Source organism: Myotis myotis, unplaced genomic scaffold (genome assembly GCF_014108235.1).
Source record: "Myotis myotis isolate mMyoMyo1 unplaced genomic scaffold, mMyoMyo1.p scaffold_m19_p_12, whole genome shotgun sequence".
NCBI lineage: Eukaryota > Metazoa > Chordata > Mammalia > Chiroptera > Vespertilionidae > Myotis > Myotis myotis.
The window spans coordinates 65590741-65606307 of NW_023416316.1; the positions used below are offsets into that span (position 1 = coordinate 65590741).

General features: G+C 42.5%; 1 protein-coding gene across 4 annotated transcripts in view; it reads left to right on the plus strand.

Moving 5' to 3' along the window:
- Positions 1-15567, plus strand: part of TEK (TEK receptor tyrosine kinase) — a 112088-nt gene that overhangs the window by 37964 nt on the left and 58557 nt on the right. For all 4 annotated transcript variants that reach the window (XM_036331301.1, XM_036331299.1, XM_036331302.1 and 1 more), the window contains exons 2-4: positions 5293-5604; positions 13823-13933; positions 14765-14917. In XM_036331301.1, the coding sequence (XP_036187194.1) occupies positions 5293-5604; positions 13823-13933; positions 14765-14917 (576 nt within the window). The remainder of the gene's footprint in view (positions 1-5292; positions 5605-13822; positions 13934-14764; positions 14918-15567) is intronic.

A 15567-nucleotide genomic window follows, 5' to 3' on the forward strand; every position in this document is an offset into this window, starting at 1 on the left:
ACTTGATTGAATGTGGGAAGAGAAGGCTGATTGCAATAAGCACGTTGTGCTGCAGTGAAATGTAGTTTCACTGATATTTATATTCATCCGTTCGTGTTTTTCATCTGTAAAAAAAAAAGTAGTAAAAGTGATAACCTTGGAGGTTTTATATGTTGTTATTTAAGCAAAATATTTTTTCCTGAAATGAAAACAATGTGAAGCCCAAATGTAAAAAAGAGATGGAAGTTGAGCAGCTCAGTGAGCGGGTGCATGTGGGTGCCCGAAATCTGCTTTTCATTTCACCTCCACCATTCTAAAACACTCTTTCGAAAATGAGAAATAACTCCTTGAAAAATATAAATGCAAATACAAGATTTAAACACTATTTTGAATGCACAACAATGTGATTTAGTAAGAAAATATTACTGTAAGGATTAGATGCTGATCACAAAAGAAATATAATTAACAAAATGGCATTTTAGGGTATTGCTATGCCTCAATTGTAATGAACAATCATTTGTTAACTTGGCAAATGCTGTGCCACCAGGGCAAGTATTTCCTTGTAAACAAGGCACATCTCATGCAAAGTATTGGAAAGTGTTTACAGGATCATTGCTAAGGAAAAATATTATGAATCCCCAAAACATATAAGAAGTATGAAATTCAATATGCATCTTACTTTTACTTATAGCAAACTCAGCCTTGATGATAGACATGAAAATTGCACTAATCAATGGATTTTATCAGAACCCTTCAGACTATGGCTGTGATGAAACAAGTCCGTGAGACTGGAGAGAATAATGCTGTCATGCAAGAAAAGGTATTAGGCACAGGGACTGATACTGGTGTGAGCCCAGAGGGGATCTGTCTTCGGCAAGTATTCTTAGGAAACTGTCCCTAATAGCAGATTCTTTATGTGGCACCTGCCATGCAATTGCAGTCAGAGAACTCTTTTAAGAAGCCACAGGCCATAGCTACACCCATTGCAATAGGGCCTCTATTTTCTTTAAAAAGTGGAATGTGGCCACCGTCCTTTTTAACCCATGTTTTAAAATTTTTTCAACATTGTAGAATGACATCATATTTCTTATTATTAGTCCAAAGAAGAGAGAAAGAGAAAATGCATTATTTGGATGCAATCTAAGGAGATTTGGAGTGGATGTAGGGATAAATGTTGAGAGACATATATTTCTGTGGCTCTTGATTTCCTTCCAAGTGTGCCTTTTAAAATATATATATATATATAAAATTAATTTCAGAGAGGAAGGGAGAGGGAGAGAGAGAAAGAGATAGAAACATCAATGGTGAGAGAGAATCATTGATTGGCTGCCTTCTGTATGTCCCTTACTGGGGATTGAGCCCACAACCCGGGCATGTGCCCTTGACTGGAATCAAACCCGGATCCTTCAGTCTGCAGGCCAATGCTCTATCCACTGAGGCAAACCAGCTAGGTCTAAGTGTGCCTTTTAAAGTGATGGGCAATGACGTTTACATTTTTATATTTAATTTTTATGTGTAGGTAATATTAAAATGGTTCAAAAGCCAGCATACATGTGTATACAGTGGAAAGCTGTCCTCCCATCATTGTCCCCCAGCTGCCCAGTTCTCTCCTAAAGGATCACCCTTGTTCTTAGTTTTATGTATCACCTTCCAGAAATTATTTAGGCATATACATGTACAAATATGGATTCTTATTTTAGGAAAACTAAGTTGATGGGTTTTAGATCTGCCCTAGGAATCTGGTAAGGATTTCTTCTCATATCCACAGCTCACATACAAAATCTTTTTGGTATTTTATTGTAAACGGCATTACAAAAGACAGAGGACTCACTTTTGGAAGGGGACTTCCTATAACTGGCATAAGGATAATCAAGTGTTGTCAAATCCAGACTCGTGAATGCACAATTTCCCTAGCACGGGAAGTAAAAGGAGAGAAGTAGGAGGAGCAAAGGAAAACGAAACCAGATCAATACCTAGAAACAATTGACAGATGAAGTGTGGTTGTCTTTTCACATCAACGGCTTGTTCTATTATTTCCTAAAGTCATTAAATAAACCATGACCAGTGCCAATGCAGTTCAATGAGTTCAGAGCAGATCCCTTGGTTTTGGCAAGCTGGCCCTAGAAATGGGGCTGGTAAAACCCGAGCTGAGAGAATCAGTGTTTCCTTCCTCTTGATGACTCTCCCTGGGAGCACGCCTGGAATGAGTGAGTGTAGGAGGTGAGGCAGTGAGCACGCGGAGGCAGGGCTAGATTTGCATGTGGAAAAGGAGCTATGCTCTGGCATTATTTTGGCAGGCTGTAATTCTGCTAGGTGTCCTAGCTCATTCTCTCTTACAACGTTTTTCTTATAGCTTCTGTTCTCTCTCTTAGGATCTTAAGGTTACCAATGAGGTTGAAAGCGAGCTAGGTGCTTCCGAGTCAGTCTTGGAATCCCATTCATTCTATTCAAGGTTTCTTTCCTCAATCCCGTGTGTTAAGTTAACAGTACAAGAAATGAAACTCATATAAATTCTTCCTAATTAATCAGATAAAAATTAACTCCCAGTAGACTCATCCTCAAAACCTCACTTCGTACATCAAACATTGGCAATTGCCATGAAAAACAAATTGAATGAGGACTTCATAGCAGGCACAATGCTTGGCATAAGTTGGCATTCCAAAAAGATCTGGAAAATGAATTCCAGTGAGTTCAAATGCTCACCAACTATTGATCACCTTTCTATTATATTTTATAAAAACTGTAACATTTGCTTTTCCCCTATAAACTTATTATCAAAACAGTCTTTTGAATATGGGCAAGCAAGTCCATTTAGATTCAGCAGAGCTTTTAAAATATATTTATTTTTTATTGATTTCAAGGAGGAAGGGAGAGGGGGAGAGAGATAGAAACATCAACAATGAGAAAGAATCATTGATTGGCTGCCTCCTGCATGCCCTCTACTGGGGATCGAGCCTGCAACCTGGGTATGCACCCTTGAGCAGAACTGTACACAGGACCCTTCAGTCCACAGGCTGGTGTTCTATCCACTGAGCAAAATTGGCTAGGGCAGCATTTTCATTTTTAACCTTATTGTTCTAGAAGTGAGAGCCAAGTGAATAGGTAGACATGAATCAGACAGGTCTGCAGTAAAATTTGTGCATTCATCCACCCACCCATCCATCCATCTAACAAATACATCCAAGTTATCTATATGCTGAGACTAAGCAGGATATTCCTACATAAATCCATGTGAACAAAACAGCTTCAATACTCATCTTCATGAAAATTACCATCTAGGAGAAGAGAGAGTAAATAAAATATTTACACATTATGATAATCTTTATGAAACAAACAAAAAGCTGAATTAGAGGCTAATGGGATGAGAATGTGGAGATGTTATAGATAAGGCAGATAGAGAAGCCATCTATGAGAAAGGCACTTAAGCTGAGACCCAAAGGATGGCATCAGTTAGCCATGCAGAGTGCAGAATAGTATTGTAGGCACGGGGATCAGCATGTACAAAGACTCTGAGGCAGGAAAGGGTATGGTGTATCCAAGAACTGAAAGACATCGGAGAATTTCAGCTCTGACTTCAACAGCTGGAGAAGATAGAAAAAGTTACTCAATTTTTTGAGGCTTCCTTTCTTCATATTTAAAAATAAGGTAATGGTACATATTTCACAGGGTTGTTGAGAAAATTTAATGAGTATTTGATGGGCTAACATGTACCTTACTTGAATCACTTTACAAGGTACACAAAGGTCTCTGAGACTCCAGTTGGTCCTCATCACCCAATGTGCTTGACCTCCCATTCATGCAGTTTTGGGAATCAACCATCACTGGAGCCAGAGAACATCCTCAACCTCTGGTATTTCCATGTTCTCCAACAAGAGGAGAGAACAGGCACAGATTCTATTTGTTCATCTTAGGAATGCTAGAAATCAAAACAGGAGGGAGGGGGATAGAGAAAGTGAAATGATGTGCTTCATCATTTATAGGATAAAATTTGAAGGTCAGGGTTTTACATTTGGGAAGCATTGAGTTTTGAGACTAGGTGTTTAGGAAACAGAATAAAGAACACTGAAATAATGGTCATTGTGTCCCATCTACAATAGACCCTGTACTGGGCAAGTTATGTACTTTCTCTCATTTAATCTTCACAAGGATCCTACAAGACAGGTCTTTGTGGTCTTGTTTAAAAAATGGCACAGCCTGGCTGGTGTGGCTCAGTGGTTGAGTGTCAACCTATGAACCAGGAGGTCAAGGTTCCACACCAGGTCAGGGCACATGCCCAGGTTGCAGGCTCGATCCCAGTAGGGGACATGCAGGAGGCAGCCAAGCAATGATTCTCTATCATTATTAATGTTTCTATCTTTCTCTCCCTCTCCCTTCCTCTCTGTAATCAATACAAATATAAAAATGACACAAATGAACCTCAGAGGGAAATGAAAATTTCACTCAGTCCCTGTCTTATCTTTGGAATTTAATGTGGAATTGGGCAATACTTTGGTAATGATGAGAATCTTAAAGTGAGCATACAGTGTACAGGGTGGGCAAAGTAGATTTATAGTTGTTCATGTGGAAAATAATACAATAATAAATTAATAATACAAGAATAAAGTATGTGTTTTGTATATTCACAACTGTAAACCTACTTGTATCTAGTTGATATATTTCTTTAGAAAACTTTGTTGTTATGGCAGTACCACATTATCATTAATTAGTAATTAATGATAATTATAATTAATGACAATAATGCCATTATCATGACTTTATCTCAACTCAACAGCATTGATTGAGTACCTCACTCATGTCTCAGGCACTACAATGGGTAGAGATATATAGTGCAGAACTTGTTTTGGAGAATGGAATAAACTGACAGTTCATTGCAGCTCGGGCGTGCAGTGGTGCAGGAGTGGTTAGCAGGGCTGAGGTGATGCCATGCTAAAGACTTCTGGATTCTGTCCTATGGCAGACAGGCACCTGGTCAGAGTAGCATTTTAGAAGGACTGCTCACATGGCTATTTTTATTTTATATATATATGTATTTTTTGCTGATAGTATTACAGATATCTCCCATTTCCCCCCCTTCCCAGGCCCGACTCACGCCCCCAGGTCTTCACTACCCTATTGCCCTTGTCCATGAGCTATGCATATAAGTATATAAGTTCTTTGGTTTACCTCTTCTCATCCCCCCAACCGCACATCGAGGTATGTCAGTCTGGAACAGACCCACATGGGTACTTTTAGACACGGCTTTTAAGCAGCAGTTTATCCTGTGGGCCATGTTAATAACCTTCCTCTTACATTATGCTCCCTCTTTCCTTTTAGGCACAGTGGACGGTGCCATGGACCTGATCTTGATCAATTCCCTACCTCTTGTGTCTGACGCTGAAACATCCCTCACCTGCATCGCCTCTGGATGGCGCCCCCATGAGCCCCTCACCATAGGAAGAGACTTTGAAGCCTTAATGAACCAGCACCAGGATCCACTGGAAGTTACTCAAGATGTGAGTAGAGAATGGGCGAAAACAGTCATTTGGAAGAGAGAGAAGGCTAGTAAAATCAACGGTGCTTACTTCTGCGAAGGGCGAGTTCGAGGAGAGGCAATAAAGATACGCACCATGAAGATGCGCCAACAAGGTAAGATATCCCTTAGTTGTGGGCATGTGAGACCCACTGAGACACAAACACACTTTTTGTGTTGGCAGCTGCTCACTCAGAGGCTGGTATGAGCTGCCTGGGCATAGCTTCAGGACCTTGTCTGCCTTTTTCCAAACATTGCTATCTCTAGTACACCAAGCATCAGAGAGAAACGAGACCGTCCAGGCTAACTTCCTCACATTCAACCCCATTCACTAGACATTGTGCATAAGATGAAGTGAAATATATGTTCTACAAGGGGATTCGCAGCCCAATGGAAAAAAATGAGCATGTTACATGCATGTAATGTAAAAGTCACAGCAATAAAGTCAGCTGTGCTCTGCCAGATGGTTGGCTATTTTGAGCTTTCTCATTGACTTTTTTATTTGATTCTTTATTTTATTTATTTTTGCTTTCCCTTAAATATTCTTAACAGAAGCTAATGTTTTCAGGGGGGAAAGATGGTAGAGATAAAAAACTGAAAATGGAAACATCTATCAAAAACAGAACCTAATTGGTTATGGGTGTGTCAGTTATCTACTGCCACAGGGATGCTGGGCAACACAACCACAGGCCACAGAGGCATGCGACCATAAGCACTTATTGCTTGTGGGTGTGATTAGGTGGCTCTGCTGATCTGGACTGGATTTTCTCACACGTATGGATGTTGTCTGGCTGGCAGCTCATTAGGCTAGCCTTGGTTGGGCCAGCTTGACTCTGTTCCACATGCGTATGAACCTAGATATGGTCTCATGGGCACGGCAAACGTGCAAGAGAACAAGTGGAAACCTAGTGTCAGTATTATTCATTCTCAATTCTGCCTCATTTTATTGCTCCAAGCTGAGCCTAAATCAGATGGGAGGGCACTGCCCAGTGACATGGTGAAGAGTTGTGGCTACACAGAGGGATGAGGAACTGGGCCTTCTTTGCAGGCTGCCATTCTTGGAAAAAGATGAGGACTTAATTTTAGAAGTGGAGTGCCCAGGCCCAGCTCACAGCACACCAGGACTATGAAGGAGGATACTGAGAGCCTTCTGCAAGGGAGGCTGCACCTCACAAGGCAGTGAGGTGATGGAAGTGGGTCCTAGGCTCAGTCTGTAGGGCAGCCGGCCACACGGATGGCAGTTGGGAGGCGATGGTGCTGTCACACTCTTGAATGATTGTGTTCTGCCCTAAGGCTCCCAGGACCAGACAGGTAGCCAGACTCCTGCATTTCTAACAAGGTCTCAGGTGAGAAGGTTCTCCTGGGAGAGACCACACTTCGAAGGGTACAGTAGGAGCCCAGCTGGGGTTCACCTGATAACACTGCTTTGACTTTGCTAATGTGGTAATTAAAAGATTTGAAGGCAGTAAGCTCATTCTAAGGTCAAACGTGATGAAACCATTATTCATTACACATGATGGAAAAGGTTTCTTAGCAAAACTGTTATGTTCCCCTTTGACTGACACCAGGGCGAGTGGGAAAAGTGCGCAGCAGACATTCCCAGGAATGCAGCTCCCGGTGAGGGAAGAGAGGTTGCACAAAGGGATGTGAGGTGTGCCAAAGCTAGCAAGGTGAAAAGTCACCTCTATTATGTTTCACATGTGACATTTGGGATTCCACTTGGATAAAGAGTTATGTCCTTCTGCTGACATTTTCACATTCTGAATGAAGACAATCTGAGACTCGTGCCCTAAAGGGTTCACAGGAATGAAATGTGAAGTGCCGCCATGCCTTTTCTGGGTGTCCTGGGATTGTCCTTGCCAGTGTGTAAATAAGAACCCGTAGAGCATGTTAGACCAGAACAATAGGAGTCAAAAGCCAACTGTAACGGTCCCGGCAGAGTCCAGGTCAGCACAGATAGAGAGGGCACATTCAGCGAAATGAGGCGCCGGCAGGCTTGGATGGTGAGAAACAGCTGAGAGAAGATGGTTTTGAGATTCATATTCACCTGAGTGTTAATTCATTCTCCAGCTCTTACTAGCTGTGTGGGCTTAGGCAACATATTTAACCTCTGCAAGTCTCATGTTCCATCATCTGTGGAATAGTCATAATAATATCTTCAAAATTGTCTTTTAAGTTTTAAATAAGGTGGTATATGCAAGAAGCCAGTTCCATGAGTGCACTTAAAATAAGATATGATGCCCTAGCCGGTCTGGCTCAGTGGCTAGAGCGTCAGCCTGTGGACTGAAGGGTCCCGGGTTCAATTCCGGTCAAGGGCACATGCCTGGGTTGTGGGCTTGATCCCTAGTAGGGGGCGTGCAGGAGGCAGCCGATCAATGATTCTCTCTCATCATTGATGTTTCCATCTCTCTTTCCTTCTCCCTTCCTCTCTAAAATCAATAAAAATATAATTTTTAAAAAATTAAAATAAGATATGAGTTGCACAGTGGATGTGTTCTAAAAAGCTTGTCTAAAGGAGACATTGCAGAGTGCTTTACATAGTAATGACAGCAGCAGTCTGTAAATGGTGGGAATGGATTTGATGCCAAGTGATCGGATTTCAGAGCCGGTATTTCTGGCCACCGCACGACCCTTTGTGTATCACTCTCAGTTTCCACCTCTCTCTCTCCCTCATCCTGAGCACTTGTTTTATGAAGTACAACCACTCCAACAGAAACCCTACAGAACAACGCAGGGCACAGCGTAGAGGTACAGGAGTGGAAGTCACTATAGGTGGGTTTGAGCTCAGCTCAGCAACTGAGTGATATGACCCAGGGCAAGTTACTTAATTGAAATAATAGTTTCCTCATTTGAAAAAACAAGTGAGGATAGAGACTGAACCACATACACTCAAGAGTCAAATGAGATCATCAACGTTATCCGGCTCACAGTAAATGTTCAATAATTATCACCATTATGGTTCCTTGGGATAAGCAGTAATTTAGTGGGGCTATTAATTTTCCCACTTGTGAAAATTTTTAATACTTAACAGAATTGTGGAGGTTTATATAAAATAGAAAAATAGGCAGTACTTTCCTGTATTTTAGTAATAACAGCTCAGGCCGTTGAACTGATTCTGTTTCTCTTGTTGACCATCCAACAGCTGAAATATGATGTGAGGAAAGTGATATCCTTCATAGTGAATCAGGAAAACCTCCAAAACTCTGTCTTCATGACACTATCAATTCCCTGGTACAACATCGTGGGAACCGCAAGTGCCTGCCCAGGGACACAGCAGGGTAGCATAAACACCAATACAGTGCTGCCTGCTGCTGACTCCTGCATCTGGGAGGAAGTGGAAAATCCATTTGAGATGTGCCAAAACACGGCTTAAATTGGCTCTCGTACTCCAAATGGCCAACCTGTTTTTATCAATGGCATCATCCAAAAAAGTCAAAAGCAGTTTATTCAGACCTTGCTGGCCATTTCATTTGGGAGTGGGGAGGTAGATATGAAGTTTGAGACATTTTCACAAGCAAACATCTGTTTGGGTGTTCCATCGGAAGAAACACAGGTGATTTTTCTTCCTTATTTTCATTTGAGAAATAGCTGGATTTAAGGACATCAAACTTTCCACACATGATTTGGGAAGTTTGAAGAGGTGAACCGTTTTTATCTAAATAACGCAAATGAACATGTTGAAAGCATAAGGGAAGTAGGAAGATTTGAAATGAGATTCATTCATTTATTCTTTCATTCCACAAGTATTATTCAGCCTCTGTTTGTGCCACACATGGGAGATGCAATGATGTTAACACTTCCCAAGTACTTACTATTTATATATATTGCTGTAAAATCTAGTCTTTACCAAATGCTTATCTCGTGAGGACTATTATGACCCCACATTAACAGGTGAGGCTTGTAGCTATTATAACTTAGGTACATTTGCACACCTGGTTCTCATTGTTGGACCTGGGATGGTTAACACAGGCCTGATCCCAGAGGCCAGGCCGCGCCCACCTTGTGCTGCCTTCCAATGGACCTGCCCTCCTGGAGCTCAGGCTAGTAGGGGCACTACCATAGCAGTGGCACTGTAACGGGAAGTGCAGTTATGATGGCACTTCACCTGGATCCCAGGGGCGGTGTAAGGCCCCTGGAAAAAGTGACAGCTAAGTGAAGACTGAGCCCTGGCCAATGTTGCTCAGTTGGTTGGAGCATTGTGCCACTCACTGGAAGGTCGAGGGTTTGATTCCCGGTCAGCGGACATACCTAGGTTGTAGGTTGCATCCACGGTCAGGGCTTGAGCAGGAGACAACTGATCGAAGTTTCATTCTCACATTGATGTCTCTCTCTCTCTCTCCCTCTCTCTCTCTCCCCCTCCCTCCCTCCCTCCCTCCCTCCCTCCCTCCCTTCCCCGCTTCGTCTCTCTAAAACAAATAAAAAAAAATAAAATAAATGAAGACTGAATGAAAAGGAGTTGGTGAGACATAGAGGAAATGAAGGAGCAGAGAGAAAGGAAGTTCACAACTTAGACGTGAATGATCACACAGTCTGTTTGAAGAACTTCATATATTTCAGAATGGAGGCTGACCCGGATGCAGGCCTGGAGTACGATGAGGCTGGAGAGCTGGGGTTGGGGAACAAGTGTGGACATCTTGAGATTATGTGTTAACTTTCACACTTACTCAAAGTTAGGAGGCCTTGAGTAAGGGACTTAGTTACCCTTAACTCTGTCTCCCATGTCAGTAAATTGGATATCCTGTTTGCACATGGCTTTTGTGAAATTATACAAAACTAGAGGCCCAGTGCACTGCGTGCTGCTGGCCGGGACCTCCCTTCCCTGGGCTGCCTGCTGCCGCCTGGGGCCTCCCTTCCTGCGGTTATCCAGCTGGCCCTGCCCTCTGGTCGAACTCCCAGTCGAGGAGACAATTTGCATATTAGGCTTTTATTACATAGGATAATAATGAACATAAAAGTACATCTTATTACTCCTAGTCTTTAACTCTCATTAAAGGAGACAACTGAAAATGTTTTCAATTATTTTTCATCCTTGAGAAACATTTTTGTTATGCCATCTATTTTTCTTCTCCAGCCCTTTAAGGAACAGTGAACTGTGTTTTTAGTTAAGTTCTGCCCATTAAGGGGCTCATCCCAGTGACCCTGCACCTCCTCCTCTTGCCCAGGCCTCAGCAGTCTCCTTTAAGACAAGGTGCTGGGACCTGAAGCCTTTTGAGTACTAACCTCTGAAAGATCTCTTCCATGAACTAGCTGTGTGATCTTGGACAGGTTGCATAACCTCTGTGTATCTTAATCTCTTCATTTGTAAGAGTAGGATAATGGTAGTAGCCATCTCACAGAGACAGTATGAAAATTCAATCTGTGTCAAGTCCTCAGCACAGTGCCTGGTGGCATTAGTCACAGTTCAAAGGTGCTCATTGTTTTGTTTTGTTTTTTAAAATATATTTTATTGATTTTTTACAGAGAGGAAGGGAGAGAGACAGAGAGTTAGAAACATCGATGAGAGAGAAACATCGATCAGCTGCCTCCTGCACATCTCCCACCGGGGATGTGCCCGCAACCCAGGTACATGCCCTTGACGGGAATCGAACCTGGAACCCTTCAGTCCGCAGGCCGATGCTCTATCCACGGAGCCAAACTGGTTTCAGCCATTGTTTTTACGATCCAGTCAAGGCCCACGGCATCAGCCTGTGTGCACCATGGAGAAGCTGGGCTCCTGGGTCATCAGCCTGGAGACGTGGGTGCAGGAAAGCCCAGGAGGCTGGGCAGCCGTGGGACTCTGGTGTGGCTGTGTTCCTACCTGAGGGAACGGGGAGCTCAGAGAGCATAAGATCTGGAACAATAGCCACAGCGTGGGGAGAAAGAGAAGCTGTCTTGGGGTTGAGTATAGTGGGGAGTCTTGGTTCCTTTTCAGAAACAATGCTGGGCGAGAAGTCCCATGGTCAGCTAAACAGTCAGGGGCAGAAAATATAAACAAACCACAGAGAAAGGAACCAACATAAAGTGGTTGGAAAAATTATCCCAGGAGCCCAGGAGCTTGCCGCAGAGAGCGATTTACACACGCGAGGACTGCGGAATGAAGCGCCTTGTCAGTGTGGGTGGGCGCCCACCAGAGCCCCCCCGCCCCCAGGGCCTGTTCAGGTTGGTTCATGTCAGTCCAGTAGAGAAAGTCACTACTCAAGTGCATATTACAAAAGTCAGCACAGCAGTGCTGCTGTTTATTTATGTTTGGGAAGGATACTGACTTCTTCTAAGCACCCGGGGGCTTGGCATACATCATTTAATATTTTGAACAACCTTTTAAGGTAAACATTTTTACTTCCAAATTATAGATGAGGACACTGTGGTGTTCAGAGGTTAAGTAGGTTGCTCACAGAGGCCCAGTGAGTGGCAGAGGGTAGTCTCAAGCCAGGACTGTTTTATCCCAGGGCTCACAGGCCCTTTGACCTGCACTATTCTCCTGTCTGCACCAAGGCACCCATGTGAGAGTCCTGGCTGGGCACCGGGCCTTGGTCAGCGGGCACAACAAGCAGACAGACCCAAAGCCCGGATCCCCAGCCTGGGTTAAAGCCATCTTCTGCCCTCAAGGGCAGCTCTCTGAGCTCTTGATCAGCTTCTCAAGCCGCCCATCCAAAAGCCACTCTGTGGGGATTCAGACATTAGGTAGAGGGTGTTTTGCACTGATTTCTATTTTAGGTGGATTCTAGTCAGAGAATTTCATTCTTCATTATTTACAGAGATGTGCTTTATGGATTAATAGCAGGCAGTATGCTTCAAAATAGCCTGTATTCAGAAGCTACCTACAGAGGTCCATGAATATCCAACAGACCTTAAATCATGTTATTCAAATCTTTGTCTTCACTGACTTTTGGTCCATTTGATTGGTCAGTTGTTGAACATTTCCTCAATGCTTGTGGACTTGGCACTTTCTTTGTTTAATTGTCAGTTTTTGTTTTGTGGGTTTTGAAGTTCTGCTGTTAGAGGCGTATACAAGTTCAGGGTTATTTAACCCACCTGGTGGATTGTGTCTTTTTCTCATCACGTAAAGGCCATCTTGAGCCCTAAAATTTTGTTTTGGCATCTGAATAGATTTTTCTTCTGATATAAATATTGCAATATCAAGCTTCTTTTAGTTATTAGTGCAGTATATGTTATTCTGTCCCTTTATTCTCAGTTTTATATGCCATTACACTAAATGTGTAGTTCATGGAAAGAGCATATATTTACATATTTATAACTATTAAATTTATTCTGAGGATCTCTGGCTTTTAACATCTTATTATGTCTTTTCTGCATGCCGTGACTTTTCTTTGTGATTTGTTCTCCTTTTATGTCCCTGTTTGCTTTCATTCTCCCTGCCCTCTGTATTTAGGAAAGTTGTAAATATTCTGTTTCTCTTCTTTTAGTGGTTATCCTTACATTTTTTATGTTGGCCTACTTTCCATGTCAGTTATACCTCAATAAGGCTGGAACTTTAAAAATTGGCTTAACTTGAAGCCTAGAATTAATTCCCCCTTATTCTGTAGTTGTGGTTCTCTGCAGATTATGGTGTAAGTTAAAGGAACTCAGGAACTGTTGTATCTGGGAGATGACAAGATTTTGTTCACACATCTTGTCCCATAAATCAAGGAGCTCAGGCAATACTTTGTTCCAAGCTTAGCACAGAGACAGAAGTTTCCAAAATTATTTTATAAACCAAATCCACAATAACTTCTCCAGTTTCATCTTAATACTCCAGTCTCATAATTATGTCAGCTCATATATATCTAACTAAAGGGTAGAAGGCAAGATGTTGGGTCTTTGTCTTATTCTTTAATATTCCAATATTTACACCATCCATAAGTGCAGCATTGTACTGAATCCATTGGAGAAATGCTTGGGGCATTCTAAAGCAATGAGAATCATTTGGAGCAACAACAACCCGAAAGGACCAAGGGAAAAGCCATTTATCTGGCCATTCATATTCTATTCCACTTTGAGGAAACTTGCTAAGGATTGGAGAAGGAGGGCTAGTTCATCTTTAATATCAGGTTTTGGTTTGGTAATAGGTATTAATCAATACAAGGTCCTCACCTCCCCAGCTAGTTGCATGGAAAAAATGTACGTATGTATGTTGTGTGTATATATTTACATTTTTACAGAGGAAATAACCATTCCTTTCATCAGATTCTTAAAAAATGATATAACCTTAAGAAACCCATCAGCTATCGCTGTTTTTAATACCATGAAAAACCAGCTGACTGCTGCCCAGTGCCAGCCCTCACAGTCGGAAGTTCAAACGGTGGAGAAAATATGCAACCTCATTTTCTCCTTTGTTTTCTCTCTCTCTCTTAAAAGCTTCCTTCCTACCATCTACTTTAACCATGACCGTGGACAGGGGAGATAACGTGAACATATCTTTCAAAAAGGTGTTGATTAAAGAAGAAGATGCAGTGATTTACAAGAATGGTGAGTCTGTGTTTTGCTCCCTTTCAGCACCATGGTGTGAGCACACAACACATTGGGGCATTATCTTACTGCAGTCTTAGAAGCAGATGTTGGAAGTAAAGCTAATATGAAGCGAGCTAACCAAATTATATGATAGAAGCTCTCTTAGGAGATGTGTTTGATGACTTAATCAAGTGAATTCGAGATTCATAGACATAAGTGAATATGCGGTATGAATTATAAATGTACAATAAACACCATCGTGATGTGATAAGTGGGGTTCCAAATTCTGCCATATAAAATGTCTGCTTGTTTGATTGCAAAGTTAATAAAGTGCTCAGCATGAGCCTGGAGAGCCACTGGCAATCGCCCTGGGGGGCCTTAACTGTGCAATCCAAATCCATCTCCGTCCAACTGCGGTTTGGCACCACTTGGTGGCGAAGACCTGGTCCAGCTGAAATATTGCTGGGGATTATTCTGAGTTCTGTGGATGGATAAGACGTCCAGATTGGAGTAGTGATTCTAGGTATCTTCTGGTTAATTGATTAGTTGACATTTCCCACCCAGATTTGCCTGCTTACCTGCAGCAGATAAGAACTTTAGCCTCCCCACATCTTCATGTGTTTGGCAGTAGATTCCATAGACGAATAGGCTATCTGCTCTACCACCATACCTTTCTCCACTGTTGGGAGTGCATTGAGCTCAGCCTTTTCATTCTTCTCCCACACTCAATATGCTAGCTAGAGCACATTTTCTATCGGGTTATGGAAGGCTGGTCAAGTAGAGGAGCCAGACATGGAAATAAGAGTGTTTGAGAGTGACCCTTTATTCTCTTCTCTTCTCCTTTATCAGGTTCCTTCATCCACTCAGTGCCCAGGCACGAAGTACCTGATATTTTAGAAGTGCATCTGCCTCACGCTCAGCCCCAGGATGCTGGAGTGTACTCGGCCAGGTACATAGGAGGAAACCTCTTCACCTCGGCCTTCACCAGGCTCATAGTCCGGAGTAAGTGATTGAGAGGCCACTGTCTGTGATGGCATAGTTGTTAGGATTTTTATTTGAAAGTAAACTGACTCTGGCACCTAAACCAAAACCAAGGATTGGTTGGAAGTATACTAAGGGCTCTTAGAAAATTGATGGAAAAGCTGACAAGCAACTTTTCAGAAAAGATAGGCTCCAGGGGAGATCTGGGGTTCAGCACTGGTGGGGAAGAGTAGACTTTCTCTCTAGGATGCCACCTACCATTTCCCTAACTTAAATTCAGTGACATTTCTTTTACTTTCAAGTTTTGAATTCCCATGATAAAGAATAAAATTGGTGTCACATATGTCAGATGTCTATTTGCTTGGACCAATGAGATATAGACAAAGGTGGAGCCACATACTCCGGTACAGGCACTGGGACCTCACACTTGAATAGCAGCACCACTCCCATACAAAGGGGGAATCCGTGACCTGGTCAGTCTCCTGAGAGGCATCCTAAGGGGGCGAGGTGGGCCTGCTGGGCTGCTCTAATATCCGGTTAAACGTCAAGTCTCCTGTAAATCCCACAATTTCCAGATCATTTAACTCTCAAGTGTGATTTCTGTTTTCAGGTTTGAAAAGTGCAAGAGTTAGAACTAGTGAAAACCACCCTCACCCCATTATAACTATCAA